Consider the following 19,899-nt stretch of genomic DNA (forward strand, 5'->3'; position numbering starts at 1 on the left):
ATTTAGCTACAAAAAGATGTGAAATAGTTCCCATTCAAAAGGCGCCACTCACTTTCCAGACCTGCTGTCCAGTTTGGTAGGTGTGGTCGTGTGCTTCCTCTTCCTCGGCCGCCCTCTGCCCCGTCTGGTCAGACTCTGCCTCTCGTCTTCCTGCTGCTGCCGCTCACTGATGTGATCACAGACAGACGGTCATTATAGGCGTGAGGTGGATAACAGCAGCTGTGTGATGGATCGATCTGAAGCGTTGAAGCCCAGGCTCACCGCTTGTCTGTGCGTCTCTGTAGCTTGCTTAGCTCCCGCTGCTTCTCCTTGTAGGTCTTCTGCAGCTCCGCCAGGCGGACGCGGTATTCAACCTCCACGGCGTCCAGCATGTCCATAGACATCTTTTCATACAGCTGCAGCACAGACGAGAACAACTCAGCATCTCACTAAATGAAAGAGTCTCCCCTGTGCGGCCTCACCCGTTCTCCGTCTTACCGGTTCATCCTTCCTCTGCCTCCAGCTGTATTTCTTGTTGGGGTCCAGCATCCTGGACAGATTAATGTGGGACTGTTTCTCTATGGCCTCCAACAGGATCTGTCTGCTTGCTTCAAGAAGACAGTCCAGACCCTCCAATGTCACATCTACGTGGAAACAATGTAAAACAATTAGACAAACCTCAAAATAAAAGATAACACAGGCAGCAGACTGCATTCATTCTCCTCCATCCTCACCTTGCTCCTGGCTGATGTGCTCCATCTCGCTTTGGGTCATTTGGCTGAGCAGGGCCATCCCTTCCAGCGCCACCATCTCCAGAGACCCTGCTCTGCTGTAGCCTGCACCCAGAGGAGAGCCGTCTATTTGCGGTACAAGTGTGGGGGCAGGTGGGGTGCCGGGCCGAGCCTCCATCGCCATCTCACTGGCCGTTAGCAGGGCCAGCATCCCTGCCATGGGGTCCTCTGGCTCCAAGAGCAGTGGGAGAGGGGGGGTGGAGGTAGGAGGCGCGTGGACAGGACTCTGTGCGACATCCTCTTTCTGACCAGGAGTGTGTGAGCTGAGTGGAGTGTCGGACCGCGTCTGTTCACACACAGCGCCGCTGCTCTGCTCTGCAGGGACGCACAGCGGATCCAGTTCCTGGCTGTCTGCAGCGGAGCCTGATGGAAGCCGTGCTTGGTCTGGATCCTCCGTGACATCTGTGCTGGACTCAGGGCCTGTGAGCGGCGGAGGCTGGGAGCGGGACTTGTGACAGGAGTAGGACGGCGCCTCCATTTTGATGTGACCTGCTTCGTCGGCGTCCTCCCTGGTCTCACTCTGCTGTGGTGGAGCACTGACGGACAGAGAGATCCGCTGAGGCTGGGGCTTCAGGGCTTCCCCGTCCGCCTCTCTGTCCCGGCTGGCACCAACAGGACCCAGAGGTTCGGGCGTCATGTCCAGTTGCTCCACACCGGGCTCCTGTTTGAGGAAAGGGCCCGGCTTTGACGCCTCCACCCTCTGCGGCGTGACGCCTGCGTCCAGGAGCCGTGAATGGAGTCGAGCCGAGGGGAGAGGCGCCGGCGGGGACCGGGAGCAGAGGAGTGGAACCACCTCCGTATTCACCTCTGCTGGGATGTGATACGGGGCGAACGGCGAGCCGAACGGAGCCCTGATGGACTGGTACGGATAACCTGGAGGCAGATCTGTCACAGCAGATATGGACAGAGTCACCGACAGGCTTCCTAGAATATTATCGGTCAGTTTATAAACACACTCACCAGAGTAGATGCTGTGAAACGACGTCGGCTTCTGCCCCGGTCGTTGCTCTCTCCGTCCCACCTCCCCCTCCGCGGCGGCTTCCTGTTTGGGCCGCCGCGGCGAGGACGGTGGTGGGGAGGCGGAGCGGGGGGACGGCGGGTGAGGGAGGGGCGACGGCGGGTGAGACAACACTCTCTGCACCCCTTCCTCAGACTTCAGAGTGGCCCCCGGCGAGGCGAGCGGAGGCAGCGGGGTGAGAGACGACGTGGAGGGGGTTGGCGAGCGGGACGGTGGGGGAGGCTTGCGGGGGTGATGGACAGGTGAGGGAGAGGACACGGAGGCGGGACGCGGTTTGGGGTCTAGGCTTCGCTTGTCCGCTTTGTCTCCAAGCTCCGGCCGCTGCTCGCTGACCTTGAACCGCTCCTGAAACAAAACCAGGAGAGAGTTTCTACATTTGCCGCCACGCGCGAGTAGCACAGACGGGGGGAGGGGTGGGGGAGACCAGCTTACGGCGAGCTGCGCGTTCCTCTGCAGCTCCAGGACCTGCGCCGTGTGCTGCTGGATCATGAGCAGCTCCTGCTGACGGAGCATCTGCTGCTGGGAGAGGAGCTGGAGCTGCGCGGCGTGCTGCAGCGAGCTGCCGGCGCCGTAAACGCCCGACCAGACCGGGGCGCCGCGCTCCAGGACGTCGCCGCCTGCACAACAGAACAACACTGTTACAAACCACGAAAATACAACATTTGAACGGCTTCTGTATATTCATTTAACCCTTCTGTCATTCCAGCGCTGCCTGTAAAGCAGAACAAACCACTGGCACCGTACACGGAAGCACATGGACACCGATCACAACATTGGCAGGACTACGTGTTTACAGTAATTACGAATATCAACATCTGCCTTAAAATGAATGTGGCACAGATTTCTTCTGCTAAAACGCTGCGAGCAGAGCGGCGCTCCTACCGTAGTGTGGCAGGTGTTCAGCGGGGATGACGAGCAGCTGCCCAGACTGTGGGTCCCTGGCGAACTGGTAGGGAGGAGGTATGGAACCGGGCAGGGACGATGGGTAGCCAGGAGGGAGGCTCTGGTGCAGCGAGGACGGACCCAGGCCTGAGGGAAGGAACAGGGGGAGATCAAACACAAAAGAATGAAAAATAGTGTCAACAATCCTCATTTAAGTTCATCCTGAAGGAACTGGACCTCGGAGCTTTGTGTGTTCTCTGACATGTGAGCTCCCATAAGAATTTCAGTATGTGCGTCTGATGCTGTTATTTCTGGAGGAGCAGCTCTGGAATGTGCTGCAAAGATCAGGAATGTTCTTAACCCTTAACCCGCTGGTGGTGAGCGAGCCGCTCGACGGACAGCGGACATGTACCTTCATCACAAACTGCTGCGGAGGCGGAGGCTCAGGTGTAGTAGTGGCTGATGTTACATAACGCTGAGTCATGCCTACGTACTGTAAGGGGAGCTGGAGAGCCACAGTGGGGGGGCTCCAGGCCGAGGCATCCAGGGGTGGGAGGGCAGAGCGGGGGGGTCGGGAGGCCACCGCCCCGCCCCCGCCAGGGCCGCTCCTCCCGTCACCATCAGGTTGGGGGTCATGAGGCTGGGTGTCAGCATGCTGGGCGTCAGGCCGCCGGGCAGAGGGGCGGGGTGCATCTGCGTGAACTCCGCCAGCTCCTTGGACTCGCTGGGGGAAACGACACGTCTTTAGCCAGCAGCATTTAGAAGCAGCAGAAAAACGGAGCGGGTCGCGGCGGCCACACACCGGAGGACTTTCTCCTGCTCGCGCTCCAGTCGGCCGCCCAGCAGTCGGTCCTCGTGGTGGCGGGCGCGCTCCTCCCCTCGCTCCTCGTCTGAGGGGGTTCAGGGACACAGCAGGAGAAAGATTAGATCAGGTCATTTAGCCAGAGCCTCATTTAATCATTAAACCTAACCCTGCCTGTAACACTACACACATAGACGAATATCATCTATGAAAGCTGATAACTTTATCTTGGAAATGTTAAAGATAAACTTTATTTGTCCTGCGAGAGAAAATTAAAGAGTCAGAGCAGCACGAGACACTGAGTGTGTGGACTTTGTACACATTACACAATGTGTTTACAGAGTGAAGGCACCGAAGCAATAAAGAGGAAGCAACACCAGTAGCTGCAAAAACATTAAATAATAAAACAGTGACTCTTAAAGAAACAGTGTTTAGACACTTTTATGGTTTATTAATGGAGCCATAAAACAAAGTTCTTGAAAATGAGGTTTTCATACTTGAATGGATCCACTGTTCAAAAATGAACACGAGGCGCTTTGTGTGCAGCAAACAGCCTTATCAGGCAACTGCAGGACTCGCAGCAGGCCAAGAAGCACTCAGCAGTTCATCACTACTTCCAATCAATGTGGAAAAACCTCAAGAACTTTTCATGAAAAACATCACATGTTCTGCCCAGGTCCTCCCCACGGCCAGCGCTGCTGCAGAGGATAAGTCTCCGAGAGCGACCGGCTGCAAATCACTCATCAACAGCTGTGGCCACAACATTAACCGCTGGGAGGAAACCGTGTGAGTCAGGCCTTCAGGAAAAACCACTGAGTGGAACCGATAAGTAGAGAAACAAGCGATCGGAGCCGTCGACACCTGGACTTCGGACAATTTCAAACCCATCATTTGTTTGCCCACGTATAAAGCCATTTGTTCAAGCTCACATTAACATGTTGGTTTAATGGATGGGGACCGGGAACGTAAACACAGGAAGGTCGATCCTGGTCAGAACTGGTAAACGAACGGGCTGAACCATGATCATCACGGCTCCAGAACGGGAGAAAACGAACTGGAGCTCAAGTGAAGCAGACTAAACAGTCGGTGTGAAAGGTTCAACACGTGGCATCTGCACCCACATCTGCTTTGCACTTGGCTGTTTCAACAGGACGTTGATCCAAACGCACCTCCGGGCGGCTCCAGAGCCAGAGGGAGCGGTGGGAGACAAGCAGCCTGCAGGTGCTCAGCAGATGCCTCAACACTGGTAGTGGAGGCAGCAGAAGCAGCAGACTGGGACAGCTCTGCTTCACAGCAGTCAGAAAGAGGGACGGTACAGATCCAACACTGGCTCACACACACACACACTGAACACAGCACTACTACAGCCTTCACACACTGTCAGACGGCGAGGGAACCCACAACACTCGACACAGCGATGGTGAATAAACATGAGGGCGCCTGCCCCACACTCGCTCCCGCTCCAATGACTGACGGTCCCGGAGCGGCGGAGGGGGTTTATACGGGCTGAACCCTTCGGTTCTGCTCTGGAAGAGTGTGCTCGCCTGTAAAGGGACAAGAGACTTTAACAAACCCTGACATGCTCCACGGCAGAAGGGCTCAACTCTGTTACCAAGGTTACAGGCATCCTGTCCCACAAGCTCTCGCCTCAGCATCAGAAAGCCCCTCGTCCTCTCAACCCCCCTTTCCTTCCTGACACACCTCTGTCTTCCCGTCTATCAACCCATCGATTGACTCCCACCTCTTCTCGTTAGCTTTTTATTCCCCTTCCTGCTTCTCACATCTATTCTTGCATTCATCCGCACACCGCTAATCCTCGGCTGTTTATTTAGAGCTGCTCTCGGCCCGACCGACCGATGCCATTAAACTGATCACTCTGCTCCAGCGAGGAAATGAATCAACGCACGTGCATCATTCGGATGCACGTGCGCGCGCACAAACATCAACAGCGCGTTACAAATTCACCATCGCACAAGCCAAGTCTGCCAATCTGAGGAGTGATCCATTGCTAAGCAACACACACATGCGCTCAACGGAACTCAAGGCTGGTCGGTAATGACATGTTTAATGCAGAGGGTGGAGGTGGGGCTGAAGAAAAGGCTGGAGAAGGAGAAGGGGCCTAAGGTGGGATGTGCAGCTACTCAGGAAGATGGAATGTGAATGAAGTGAAAAGAGCAAGAGAGGCCGAACTGAAAGAGAGAGAGGGGAGGGGGCGAGGGAGAGAACTGTAGCTGAATGACCTTGACGTCCAAGAATAGAGTGGCAGGAATTGCTATGCAGCTCAACAGACTCGCTGAGAGGAGCCTTTCCCCCAAACACGTCCCGTGACATAATTAGTCAGAAGCTGCTTTAGCCTCCAATCACGTCACACGCGTGAACGCCTCAGAGTCAGGCGGCGCAGAGGAGAGGGGAAACAGACGGATGCGACGTTATTAATGGAAAGTAAAAAGAGGAAAGCTTCGCTCCTGGTTCATTTAACTATCAGGAAGTAACTTTCTGCAGAAGCCACAGCGGAGAGTCCGAAGCAGAAGCAGGAGAAACGTTATGAGTGCAGCCACGAAGCATGAACCGCCCACAGATCGGCCCCGCTAACCTTTGACCTCTACGTGGTCTCACACGTGAACCCAGGGCGTTACCTTTGATGGCAGGCGGCAGCAGCGATCTCTGTGCGTCCGAGGAGCCGCCGCTCGCTCTGCCGCTGTCTCTCTGTCGCGCCACGGCGACGGCGATGCCGACGGGCGGGTGCCGCACCTCCCCCTCGCCCTCGCGGCCGAAGGAGCGGGCGCTGTCGGGCCGCTCCTGCTCCCTCTTCAGCTGTGGAGGAACCCGGAGCGGGCCGGCGCCGCCGCGGTCCCTCTCTCGCTCCCTCTCTCGCTCGCCCTCCATGCCGATGTTCCCGAGGCCCCCGAAGGGCCCCCGTCCGTCCGCAGCGAGCGGCCCGTCCGCCGCAAAGTTGCCACTGTATTTGATCAGGCTCTGCATGGCCGAAACCTCCGCCGGGTCGGAACCTCGCTCTCCGCCGCCGGACCCCCCAGACCGGTACAGCGCCGCCGGGTCCAGGTAGCGCCGCTGGCTGCCCTCCTCGGCCCGGCTGTGCCTGTGGGGAGAGGGCTGCGTGTGGGGGGAAGGGGTGGGGTTGCTGCCGTGCCGGTGGCCTGCGTGGGGGGAGTGGGCCACGGGCGTGGCTTTGGGCTGGCTGTGGGGGGAGGGGAGCGCGTGTCCGTGCTGCGCCGCCAAAGCAGCCATGTGACTCGTGGCGTAGTTCGCCAGCGGGCTGATGGTACTCCACTTAGGCTCCGCCCCCAGTCGGCCCGAGTGCTTAGAGAGGTCCCTGGTTTCTGGGCTGAACCTTGATTGACTGGAGGAGTACGTGTCCTGACCTCGTTTACCAACGGAACCATTGGAACAAATGACAGAACCCTCCTCCCTCTGATTGCTTGAATCGCCAGAGTGAGAGAGTCGGGGGTGGTCCTGCAGGCTCCTCTCTGGAAACCTGTAGACCTCCCTGTCCCGGTCTCTCTCACGCTCTCGTTCTCGGTGTTTCTCGCCGTGTCTGTTGTCGCGGGCTTGCGAGGCGATCTGGATGGGACCGGCCCGCTCGTCGTAAACCTCCACAGAAGGCACGTATGTGGGTGCGCTGACCCGCTGCTCTCGGACCGGCTCTCTGGGCGCTGAGGGGTGGGATGCGCCGGCGACGACGGAGGGGGGGAGCGCGTAAGAAATGTGGAGCGTCCCCGACGGCGTGGCCACAGAGTCGTTCCTCCGCTGTCTGTCTGAGTGCGAGTTATTTGAATTATGGTTCTGGTGGGACCGAGGGGCAGCGTCTTCATCCCGACCCCCTCGGTCCGTTTCCGGGCCGGTGAACCTCCCTGCACCCCCACGTGGAGGCGACGGCCGGGATCTGGGCTCTAGCGAGGAGGCCTGAGGGTGTGGTTTGTGCTGGTGGGGGTGCGAATGGAACCAGCTGTCCCGCTCCCGCTCTCGCTCCGTGTCCCGGTCCCCGCTCCGGGCCCGGCGCTCCTCCTCGCTCCTCCCGTCCTGCGTCAGGTCCACCACGCTGTGCGGCCGCTGCTCCTCCCTCAGCCGCTCCCTCTCCCCGCGGTACGGCCGCTCCCTGCCCGTGTCGCGGGCCGTCCTCTGAGGGGGCGTGGAGCTGGACGGCGCGGCCGGAGGAGCGGGTGGGGGGTGGAGGGGCGACTGGCTCAGGGAGGCTGGCAGGTAGAAGCCCTCTGAAAACAGAGCACATCAGTTTAATCTCAAGCTAAATCGCTCCACCTGCAGGTCTCCTCTCAAACTCAGCCACTGACCTTTATGCGAGTCGTAGAGCGGGTGCTGGGAGAGGGGCGGCGGGTCCAGATGCCCCAGGGGCAAGTAGGGGCTGGAGTACAGGCTGCTGGGCAGAGGAGGGAAACCTGGCGACAGACAGACACAGCCACTGTGAGAAACAACTACAACCTTCGGACAAACAGCTGCTGCTCTCAGAGACCGGGCCTAATATAGACGAAGCCGCTGCCGCTCAAACATTGGCTCCGGCAAAAAAACAAGAACGCTGCCACAGAGCGGGCGAGACATTCCCTGCTCCCGCGCTCCGGTCATTCCAAGGAACATCAGAAGCAGAGCCCCGGGATAAATCCGTCCGCTCGCTGTTTTAAGAGGCAGAAATGGAGGAAGCAGGAGGCAGCGACGGTGCGTCATCTATGAGAGCGTGTGATAGCTTCCATTTACCGCAGCTAACAGTTAACCTAGATCTCCAGCGCTTTGATGCTTCCTGCTCGGCTCCGGCTCAGCCGCACTCTGCTGCCGCGAAGCGTCTCCGGCTCAGAGTCGCTTCAGCCGCTATTAAAGCCAGTCACCAGGTATTAGGAGCCTCACGAGGCCATGAGGGATTCTGTTCATATCAGAGCGAGTCACAGCGCGGTTTGAGCGTCTTCAGCCTCTTATCCTTCTATGGTTGGATTTAAAGTCAGACAGGATATAACAGAGTGGAGCTTCAGGACCAAACACCAGACTTAGACGAGTTCTTTGCTATTCTTGCATTAGATCCAGAAGAAATAAGAAGCTCAAGAGTTAGTGACAGTGATGAGGCATAAACCTTAAAAAGGAATGTATCAGATCCGAGCATCTTTGTTATAGAAGAGAAACCATGAAAAACATCTGTAAAACTGGACATCGCTCCCTTGACCTGGAGCCAAATCGCTGGTTCCTCTTATCTGACCCACTCTGGTAGGATTTGATAGGACGTGAGGGACCAGGGATTCAGATTCAGGTACGTCTGAAGGGACGTTCCTAAGTTAAGCCAGGAGACAGATGCTGTGGAAAAGTGGGTCAGAGGAAGCGAAGGGAGACGGACACAGACAAAGTGCAGACTGGACAGGAAGCTGGAAAAAAGAACAAGAGACGGGGAAGATAAATTACAGCAGCAACGTGTGACAGGTGAAAGTAGGAGAGCGGTCGAGGACGGGACACATTCAGGACAGAGCCGGAGGCAGAGCTACGAGCCGAGAGACAGAAATGGAACAGGATCCCAGCGGTGTAAGCAAAGCGCACAAGAGGAGGAACAGGCCTCCTGTCATGAATATGTGATGCGCTTTTAAGCATTTAAGTAGAGGCGAGAGGCGTGTGTGGATTCAGATGCCTGTGTGTGCGTCAGTATGTTTTAGAGTCCAGACCTCAGGTTTTAGTTTAGGTGGGGGCGTTGGAACCCTCAGAACTCAGATGACCTACACTTTGTACTGTTCAACAACATAGGTGGGATGTGCCTGCTTCTTCTTCTACTTCTCGAAGAAGTCTATGCTGTGATATGTTCAGGGACAGTTCGTAAAATCTGAGCACTGGAGCTTTGTTTTTTCCTGGATGTTGTATATTAGATGATCAGGTTTTTCACAAACTGCTGCCTGCTGCTCCTTTACGCACTTTCAGTCCAGGCATGATTTAATATGCTGGGAAAGCTTCTCGTTGCCCACAAGAACAATTTCATTTCTGCCTTCATTACCACTTTCAGAGTTCTAGTCATCAACGCTCTGCTGGAAAATGAAAATGAGTGTTTAAACAGCTAAAACGCCAGTAATAAAAAATTGTGCAGAATCTCAAAATGCCATTAATTCTAGCAGAAACCTTTAAATAATGTATAAAAGCAAACACCATCTGCCGGCATCTTTCTTTAATCCTCCACAACATGAAGGCTTGTTGACGTGATGCTGATTTACCTTCATGAGCATGCGACGCCCAGAGCTGAGCCATCTGCAGGCTGCCGGGATTGGTCGATCTGTACGCAGGGTCAGAGGTCAAAGGGCCGGGGAAGCCTGACAGGAAGGGACTGGAGCCTGCTGGGAAGGCGTCGCCTGGGAGACATAATGAAGACCGTCAGTCACCCTCGTAACCGCGCGGAGCCGAGTAATAACAGAGGCGATCGATTCTTCAGGAGCGCACGTCGCCTCCCGGCGCGTGTGCGTGACATCGACCCGCGCCGATGCGGCTACGGCGTGGCGGTCTGTCGTAATCACATTATTACAGAGGCACCGTGCACTTACAGCGAGGCCGACCACAGACAGACTACACAGCCGGAGAAAAGACAGTTAATCTAACCACAATGGTTGCACAACAGGACTGGAAGCATGTGATGAAACCCTGAGCGACGTTTCCAATCACGATGACGCCGGTGTATTTTTGCCCTCAGTCTTTATTGAAGACGCCTCAGAACACAGCACACTTGAGACTGGTGTAAAATTAAATAACAGCTGAACCAATGCTGCAGCCGCTGTGACCTCAGCTTTTATTAGTCTTGAATAATCATTCTTAAAATGTTATATTTTTTTAAAAAGCACATGGTTATAAAAATACTGCAACTCTCTATGTTCTAGGCATAAATAAATAATACTTAGATTTGTGTTACAGGATTTTATTTGTTTCATTAGACAATAAAAAAAAAAACAACTTGATTTTTCTTTACTGTTATTTTTACGACATCATTCAAGATTCTGTTTCTAGAAGGTGCTGAGTAAAAGTACACAAAACACAAACACCACTGCACATGACGAGACGTCAGCTTCTCATCTCTAATCAATTAGTTACTGAAAAATATAATTAAGAAATGAAATGATAGAACAGGAGCTGCACAGACAGTAAAAACATAGATGCCACGTTCCTACAGTGAGCCTGGCTTCAACAGCTGTAACACAAACATACAGAGGTCACAGAAAGGTCAGCGCCAACGACCCTAATTATCAAATCTATGGGTCTGAAAGCAGATTAAACATGCAACATGCTTAACTGCACATGAACGTAACGCGCCCCTTTAACATCAACACAAACCTCCTCAAACGCATCAATCCATTCATCGGACGTCCTCCTCCCCACGCGTGCAATCGGACCACATGTAAACGCTGAACCATTACTGCCTCCTCCAATCACAACCTCCTGCAGCTGAGAAGGTCTACACCCCCAACACACACACACACTGCACAGTCATTACCCTGATAAAACCAACCATGTGTGTAGGGGAAAGGGTGCATGTGCGCGAGGGGGAAGGGACCGGCTGAGCCCGGTTCTGTATTAGTCCTGTGGGAACGCATGAGGCATGCTGCGCTTTTCCTCCTGCATCTAAATCAGTACATTAAAAGTGCAGTCCGTCAGTGCCCACACACACCTTTGTAAATCAATACCAAATGCAGCTTTTCCATTAATCAAAAACTGGACACGGACACACACACAGACACGCACGGACACGCACACACACCATGGAGGTGGATGCTTCCACACCCGGCCACCTTTAGACACACTCTGTTGACCGTTTAATAGCCCCCCTCCCCCTCGAGGCGATGCTCAGCTTGCATCAGAACACTTTGAGAGATGTTGGTTTTCCTGGAGGACGCGGTTCATCCTGTGTCAGCTGAAGCAACAGCTCCATACCTGATAAAGTGGCAGTGCAGGCTCAGTATCCTCCACTTCCTGTCAGATTTAAACTGGCATCTGAAGCCGTGTGCAGATTATCCACCTGTTGAACTGGTTCCTACTGCTCTTCCTTCAGCATCCTTCCTGTTTGGGTCTGGGGTCTGTTCTGTGACACTCCTGCTTGTGTTTTTAGCAGCAGAGGAGGTTTAATACTACTGTACAATCAGGGTTTTCCCACTGGGCTCAGAGCATCTGTGACCTGATGACACGCTGAAGCTGAACCATCGTCTACAAACGTCACCAACAACATCTGATACTGAAAGTCACACAAGCGTCAAACGCCAAGGTTTGTGTTCAATTAGAGGTCATTTAAAGTTACTCGTGTGAGACCATTTTATCGGCTCCGTTCTGTTTATCCAATCACAGAACCAGCGGCTACAACAATAAACTTATTACTTGTGTGCCTCTGAACTCTTGAGGTTTACAGCCTCAGAATAAACAAGCCGGGAACAACAGTCAACGCTGTGGGTAAAACGGTAATAATGGTGTTGCACCACAGGAATGTGTGAACCTGTTCATTATACTGTGACCCACATAGAACACGGCATCAGATCACTGCCAACAATCCCACAATGCACTGCTCCCGTCACAGAAAGCTAAATTATTAAATAAACCATTTGTGTGCGCATGTGAAAGAGTTCCTGCGTCAAAGAAGCAGTGAGGCGAGAGGCTCTGAACGCACAACAGGGCGTGAACGCCGGCGTCCACAATGGTTCCATTATGAGCGTCCATGCTGGGAACCAGTATCCCAGCCGCCGCGTCACATATCAGCATCTGAGAATCAGTCTGCACAACTTCAGAAAGACACACGCTCCCACAAAGCGTGACTCACGACCTCTCTGTGCAACACACACACACACACACACACACACACACACACACACACACACACACACACACACACACACACACACACACACACACACACACACACACACACACACACACACACACACACACACACACACACACACACACACACACACACACACACACACACACGATGTTGTTCTTACAAATCGCTCCCACCCGTGGCTTCTCCTCTAATCGTTACCTGGTGTGAGGCTCCACCTGTCAGCCTCGCTGACGTCCTGCTAGCGTGTCAGCACTTTCCATTCCTTCAGGCCAAACACCAGGTTCCTCGACACCAGTGTCAGGAGGCGCAGACGCCTCGCCAGGAAGCTGGGATCAATCTGTGCATCGCAGCCGCCTGCAGCGCTGCTCGTCTGCATGTGGAGAGCCGCGCACGCATCAGGGGAAAACTAGCCCCCCACGGCGTAAGGGAGGAGGGGGGGGGGGACTGATGGAAAACACGGCGCTACGAGACGACATCGAAGGGGAGCCGGGAGGAAAGCGTTCCTTCAAATGTTTTGGAATCACTTTCACTGTGTTCCTTCCTTCCTTCCTACACAAAACCATTTGGCTCCCACTTCACATGACGGCTTCCTGTACGAGAAACTCCAACATGCTCCGAGCCTCCGACGCCGCTGCGATATCAGAGGGAGGCCAGGACCTCGCCGGAGATCCAATCCAATGCACACCTACGCTGGGCGAAGGCAAAGTCGCATCCAAGATCGATCCGAGATACGACGGAACCTGAAGCAGCACGGGAGCGAGCATGAAACGCTTCAGCGTGCGGCCCAGCTGTTCTCCAGCCCACTCAGAGGGGGTGGGGGGGGGGGGTGATCTCTGGTTTTTATTCCCTACAAGAAAAAACACTCCAACAATAAAATGTGTCTCTGCCGGAGCGAACTATCAACCACCGGTGTTAGCGTGTGTCACCAGATGTGTTAGCGCAACGCTAACGCACATCTGGTGACAAACAGCGAGTCCACGGCGGAGGAATGCGGTTTTAAAGCGTGTTAACGGTTTCAAAATATACAAGTCTGGTTTTCCTGTTCTCAGTCGTTCAGAGGGAACTTTTCCGTTTGTGTGTTTCTGAACTAAAGCTGAACACGAGCGGTTTCTCCACTTCGCGTTTCATGAACCGGAGCAGGTTCCGCTCGTCCTGATCCCGTCACAGAGCAGCTACAGAACCACTGTGAGGACGGGGCGGAACCCAGCGGCCTCAGTGGGTGGTCGGTACCAGAGGCCACGGTGCCGGTTCCCCCTCTGGACCACAGCCTGTGTGAGCAGCATGGTGTTTGAGGGAACAACCCCCGTGACGCTCTCATTTCCGCCCCCACAGACGCCTGCTGTGGTCACACGCGCTACCTGAACTTTGACCTGTCCGCGTCGGAATCGCCGCCTCATAAAAGCCTGCAAACAGAGCTGTGAACTTTAATCCCTGTGACTATCATGAAAGCGGCCGCAGGAATAAAAACAAGAAAAAAAGAATGTTCAGAAGGAACGAGGGGAACGGTTCCAGCAGAAACCTCCTCAGGCGCCTGATGCGAGTCTCATTTATTATTCACTGCGTCTTCGTCTGATAAAACATTACACAACACGCCGTGAAGGATGTGTGTTTCCAACAGAACTCTTTCAAAAACAATGCTGCAACACCAACATATTTTATACTATATATAACTTAGAAAACAACAATAATGAAGTTAAAGGTCTCAACAACATGGTGCAGACACGTCATTCCAGCACATCCTGCCTCCTGAACGTGGCTTTAATTAACCAGAAGAGTCAGAATCCAGTGAAACCAGAGACAAAAACAATCTGTTCCTTGGAAACGTCATCACACTGAAGGATCTGCACATCAGAGGCTCCCGCGCGGAGCACGTTCCGTGTTCCACAGTAGCAGAACCGGCTTCCATCCACAGGAAGCGGCTTCGTAGCCGGCGGCGCCGCTGCCACCGCCGAACCGGGCCGGGTCTGAAGCAGAGACCTGGGAGGTAGAAGCGACTGGGCCCGTTATTAATGTGGCGGTGGGACGTGCAGACGCAGCCAGAGACACAACGCGGCGCGTGACCTTTGTGTTTGACTTACAGGGAGGATCCTGGCAGAGGAGCGGCTTCGCTAATGCTCCGGGAATGTGGACACGCCGCCACACGTTTGCTTTCCTACGCACACGCTGCTCCATCACTCTAGTGTTTGACAGCTGTGTGTGTGTGTGTGTGTGTGTGTGTGTGTGTGCGTGTCGTTTCTCTGCCTCTGACAGGTTTATTGTAGCAGCGCAGCGGAGCCTTGTACCTTCTCTTAAGGAGCCTGTTTTCTCTCCTGAAGGATCCAATTAATCTGGGAGGGGACGCGTTGGAGCCATATCTTCCAACACACACACACACACACAGTTTTTATGAAACAGACACCAACCAGAACGAGGCGGGGCGGCCCGCGACCCGCGTGGAACCTGCTCCGACTGCGAGAGCGAAAGAGAAAACATGTGACGCTGCCGCATTCATCCGAGCGTGAGCGCGTGTTCTGTCTGCGCTCCGTCTCGGGGGAAACCCCGGCTCTAACTGCACCACCACACGCCGCCGCTCCGTCCCCTGCACCACGTACGCAAACACAAGCCTCCATCCTTCAAAGCACAACTCTTTCCACCGCGGGGACTGGACCCACTTAGTTCTCCTCCATTCGTCTTCTGCGGTTTTTTCGTCTCCAATCACTGCAAAACCACAAAAACCTCCACGCGCGGCGACGCCTCCTCGCTTCCACCTCCCGCTGACGCGACTCCACTGAGGCGCAGCGTTATTGTTGACGCCACGACGACGCGTGAGCAAACGGCTGCTGGTGCTCCACATGCAACGCATCGCTCGTCCTGCAGCTGCAACATCAGCATCATGAGGAATGAGGACATTTAATTCTATTATATGCACCGTTTACAATCAAGTAATGTGCAACCACAGAGTTCTGGCAAAAAGAGGCCTCATCTGCTCCGCGCTGTGGCGTTACAGCAGGTCGAACCTCCGCCGCAGCAGGACAGATGGCCTCAATCTGGCGGCGGAGGCTGCGCAGACCTCCAGCAGACAGAGCATTTACAGCCATTTTACATCCATAAACAGAGACTGTTTGGATTGAACCTGTGTGAAAACCCAGGAGCAGGCGCTGCAGCAGGAGACTCGCAGCTCCTGTTAGTTGTCGCCGCTTTTCTAATATTATGTCACACGCGGCGACGGGACGTTGAAAACAGCCACAGGAGAAGCTTGAAACGCAAAACAACACAGGCTCCTGGGAAACGAGAGTTGGCGGCTGCAGATGCTGCTGCAGCCACAGCGGAACCAGGAGCACGCGGACCCCACACCTCCCAGCGTCACTGCACCTGAATGGGAACAGTTACTGGGTGATTAGAAAGCAGCGGCGTCATCTCCGGCCCGGTTCCACTCTCCACTGGGTTCGGTCAATGTAGGGTGTCGTACAGTGACCAGAAGGTCAGCGTGTGGGCCGGGTCCATTCTACAGCGCCGGCCCAGAACCAGAACCCGCCCCGGCTACGACACATGCACCCGTCAATCAGGCTTCATCTCTGGCAGCGTTGGGTGCGTGTGGGCTCCATCAGACCGGACCCCCAGCGCCTCCATGCTCCCTGCTAAAGGCTGAACGGGACCATTATCACATGGGGTTCTCCCCTGAAAGGAAACCAGAGGAACCGTAATTGTATCTGATTCCAGGGGATGCGAGTAATCTGATGATGTCTGTCAGACTTTCCACAGCAGCGCCGTGTTTCCATCACACCAAACATATGGTTGAAGCATAGGTGGCCGGGTCGGGCCGGCGCCGGCGCTCCCCTCCAACTGCACGCACGTATGAAAACATGCCATGTTGTCTTTTAGTGCTCTGTGTTATTTCAAGGCTTGCATTACTAATAGCCAGAGCAGGAATCACTGTGCGAGCTGTAAAAGTCAGATCAGCAGCTCAGCGGGGAATAACACACACACACACACACACACACACACACACACACACACACACAGATTACGGAGTCTTTAATGGATAAAACAGACATGAGCCATTTAGTTTACACCTAACACGCTCATTTAACGGCGCTCTCTCTCTCTCTGTCTCTCTCTCTCTGTCTCTCTCTCTCTCTGTCTCTCTCTGTCTCTCTCTCTCTCTGTCTCTCTCTCTCTCTGTCTCTCTCTCTCTCTGTCTCTCTCTCTCTCTGTCTCTCTCTCTCTCTGTCTCTCTCTCTCTCTCTCTCTCTGTCCAGCAGCATCTGCACAGCAGGAAACAGCAGCATCAGCCCGTTCGGCCCATGTTCCAGCAGAGCGCTTTTTACTGGAGCCACAGACATTCTTCTCCTCCAGACGTCCCCTCCCTCCTGACACGGACACAACCGGTCCGTCCTCCCTCTAAGGTCACCAGCGCTCCCACTCCCACTCCCAACGCAGACACGCACAAAAACACCAGCTACATCTGTTCCCACGGCGGTCGCGGGGTAAACGAGCCACGCGCAGTCCACGGACCCGCACAGCGCTGCAACAACACCCACGCCACCAGGAGCGTGCGCCCAAACCCGCGGTGTGTGCGTGCGTGTTTGTGTGCGTGCGTGTGGGAAAACTGCCAAGTAATTTTCCGCTAATGCAGAACGCGGTGCCGTGCGTTCGCATGTGAAACTTCCATAACAGCCACTCCTCCTCGTCCGACCATCCGGGTTCCTTTCCCGCAGCGCAGCCGAGCAGATGACCGCACGGCTCCACCATCCGTGCGCATAGTGTTTTTTTTGCGCAGCGTTATTTCAACTCTATATTTGATTATGTCAGAGCAGCCGCAGCAGAGCCGAGCGGCGGGCGTGTACTCACTGTGGTGTGGATGTAGGTTAATGGCCGATGGCAGGAATTTTCCAGAATGGAGAGGCGGCGGATGACTCGCGCCCAAGTGACCGGGCGAGGGAGCGATCCTCCCGGCCGCTGCCGCTGCTCCGAGGCGGTGGGACTCCATCGCGAGCCCCGGCAGCAACGGAGGTGGAACGTGGACGGATCGGGGAGGTCCAAAATCTCTGCCATCCATTATCCACAGCGGGGAAAGTTGTAAAAAGAAATCGTCCGTTCGGATGGGCCCCGGTTCCGAAAAAGCCAATTGTGGCTATAATAACGTCTTTAGCGCTGCAGGCGACTCGGGCTCCTGTTCGGCCATTCTCACCTATAAAATACAACAAGACGAAAGGACTTGACTCGCGTTATGATCGAAGGGAAGACAAACTGTTTGTGAAGTGCTGCTTTTAGGATTTCGCCCGTTTGCAGCGATCTCACGGCCCAAACGTGCAATGACGCAGTTTGGAAAGCCACTTCCGAACTCAACGACGGCTGGACGCGGGTCGACGCGGACACCGCGCGGCTCGGTCCCGGTGCTTCCTGGCAGCGGTTATTGATGCAGCCCGACTTATAGCCGCAATATTGGGATTTAACGCCGGGCGGAGTGGCAGCGCCGCACCCGCACCGCACCGCACCGCACCGCGAGCAGGCGGCCGCTCCGACGCTCCGCTGCGGCCGCGCCGCGAACACCTCCCCGCCGAGCGCGGACGCAAAACGCACGCCGTCCGATCCCTGCCCCGCTGCCGCGATCAGAACCAGCTGCTTCCCTGAACCGAGCAGCAGCGCGCGCCCGTGTAAACCAATACACCATAAATACTGGAGGCGCATCAAATATAAATTTCAAACGGGTTAAAAATAAATAAGGCTGCAAAAACCAGCGGCTGGCGGTGTTTTGTTCGCTAATTCGGCCCGGGCTACTTCGCAACTGGACGAGGGTTCTGCCCGAGGAGGAGAAAACAGAACCCGCAAACACTTGGCCCCAGTTAATCAACTTACAGTTTAATGCTGGTGGTAATGATATGGACGTGTTGCCATCCGAGCCACAGCCTGGAGTAGCATTAAAGATGAAACACAGTTTCACAAAATAAATCCGCGGATTATTTCGCGTAATCAGTGTCCGTCCGAGCAACGCGCCTCGGATCTGTTAAAACGTCGATTTTAATCATTCTGGGAAACGGCTCGTGAAGCTCAACCTTCGAATGCGTCCACGTGTGAGACAGTAAAAAGGCAAAAATACAATAAAAGGAATCAAAGTTACTTAAAGCAGAACAACAAACAAGCCCGACTTTTATCCGCAGGCGACAGGAAGAAGAACGTTTATTATTTTAGAGTCCCGCAATTTTTAGGCATTTTAATAAAACAAACATCATTATAGCTGCAAGTTAAATTAATTCGAGTTAAAAACAAGGTGAAAGTCGAGTCAACCGAGAGGCTGCAGACAAGCACGTTACAGCAGTGACTCGTGATATCCAGGCGGGCGGGATCTGGAGGACGGCTCGCTCAAATCACAATAATGCTTTATTTCTCATTCTTACGGACAAACGCGACCTCGGAGCGGCTGAAAAGCCTCTGGGTCTGCGCGACCTCGGAGCCCGTTCGCCCGCGGTCCAAACACGGGCAGCGGAGCCGCTCGGCGCATTTCGGCCACGTTTCAAACTTTTTCACGGTTCCTTTAACGACGCGCAAAACTTTACTCGGTAAAAAAGGCGTCGAAACGTGAGTTTGAGGCTCCAGTGGCTGCTTAAAACCAAAAATGTCGTTTGCGTGAAGCTCCGCGCCTTTTTTAACTCACATTTACAAACCGAGGTGTGCTTAAAAACCTCGAAAATTCGAGTCCGTAGCTGGAAAAACAAGAAACAGGGCGAAAAAACATGCCGAGCGCTTACTTGAATGGGGAAACCTTGGGAGCGGAGCTAAAACGGTTTCTTAAATCCCTCCAGGTTGCTGGGAGAACTGGTGCAGCTCAGTCCATTTCAGGCCAGTCCGAAGGTAAACTGGGGGAAACCACGGGGGGAGAAAAAGCCCCCGATGCGTCCGTAAACTCCTCAGCAATGAAACGCAGCATTGTTTTTGCAGGTCCCGCCCATCTCGCCTCGCTGCTAGCCAATCACAACGCAGCACTTACGGTTTCCCCACAGCCTGTCTGTGATTGGCTGAAGCAAACGTCAATTAAAGCCACGTTATACAAAAAAACACTGGCCGTTCGCCAACACTATAAAACCAATTATGGAGCGAGGAGGTTGGGCCGTTTCAAGGTCCCCTCTCCCTTCAAGACTCAGCGATCAAAACAAGCAGAGCTTTTTCTGAGGGAGTGGTAGAGGGCGACCCCCATCCACCCCCTCCCGTTTCCATTCTAATTAGAATAAATAAATAAAGACCTGCAAAGATAATAAAAAAAGAAGACATGTCATTGTACCTTTAAAAATAATACACTTGTGTTTTATTGTAGTGAATAACTGCCCTAATGAGTATCTTAGGAACGAGGTAAAGTCACAGGTTCTTAGTAAAGCCCCTTTAATTAATTACAATTGAATTATTCAGTTTGATTTGTGACCTCAGCTCTGTTTGAGTGTATGACCCTTAAGAGGACAGTTTTTGTAGATATGAGAGAGGAAGAGATGAAAAGTAGTGCCTGAAAACTGATCGAGCAAGTGAGAATAAATCATCATAAAAACCTTAAACGTTTTAAATCTGGGCAGTCCTGAGGATGAATTGGGACTATGTAGTTGAGCCAAAGGAAATGAATTAAATAAATGTCTGCACTTGAAGATAAATCGCA

General features: G+C 54.0%; 1 protein-coding gene across 8 annotated transcripts in view; it reads right to left on the reverse strand.

Annotated features, from left to right (window-relative positions):
- Window positions 1–19,199, reverse strand: part of tnrc18 (trinucleotide repeat containing 18) — a 30,857-nt gene extending 11,658 nt beyond the window's left edge. For 3 of the 8 annotated variants that reach the window (XR_008695325.1, XM_029158428.3, XM_029158425.3), the window contains exons 1-14: window positions 19,007–19,198; window positions 17,109–17,448; window positions 9,679–9,813; window positions 7,780–7,884; window positions 6,109–7,701; window positions 3,473–3,560; window positions 3,165–3,394; window positions 2,671–2,817; window positions 2,221–2,405; window positions 1,731–2,133; window positions 714–1,655; window positions 478–623; window positions 262–395; window positions 53–166 (exon numbers count right to left, since the gene is read on the reverse strand). Coding sequence is in view for 7 of the 8 variants with exons in the window: in XM_029158428.3 (XP_029014261.1) it covers window positions 53–166; window positions 262–395; window positions 478–623; window positions 714–1,655; window positions 1,731–2,133; window positions 2,221–2,405; window positions 2,671–2,817; window positions 3,165–3,394; window positions 3,473–3,560; window positions 6,109–7,701; window positions 7,780–7,884; window positions 9,679–9,813; window positions 17,109–17,316 (4,430 nt within the window). In the remaining variant the exon portion in view is untranslated. Of the gene's footprint in view, window positions 1–52; window positions 167–261; window positions 396–477; window positions 624–713; window positions 1,656–1,730; window positions 2,134–2,220; window positions 2,406–2,670; window positions 2,818–3,164; window positions 3,395–3,472; window positions 3,561–6,108; window positions 7,702–7,779; window positions 7,885–9,678; window positions 9,814–10,783; window positions 11,335–11,380; window positions 12,314–17,108; window positions 17,449–18,116; window positions 18,857–18,912; window positions 18,932–19,006 lie in introns of those variants that run through there. The other 5 variants (XM_029158429.3, XM_029158427.2, XM_029158426.3 and 2 more) reach the window with 5 other exon arrangements.
- Window positions 19,200–19,899: the final 700 nt, after the last annotated feature.

Source organism: Betta splendens, chromosome 8, assembly GCF_900634795.4.
Source record: "Betta splendens chromosome 8, fBetSpl5.4, whole genome shotgun sequence".
Classification (NCBI taxonomy): Eukaryota; Metazoa; Chordata; class Actinopteri; order Anabantiformes; family Osphronemidae; genus Betta; species Betta splendens.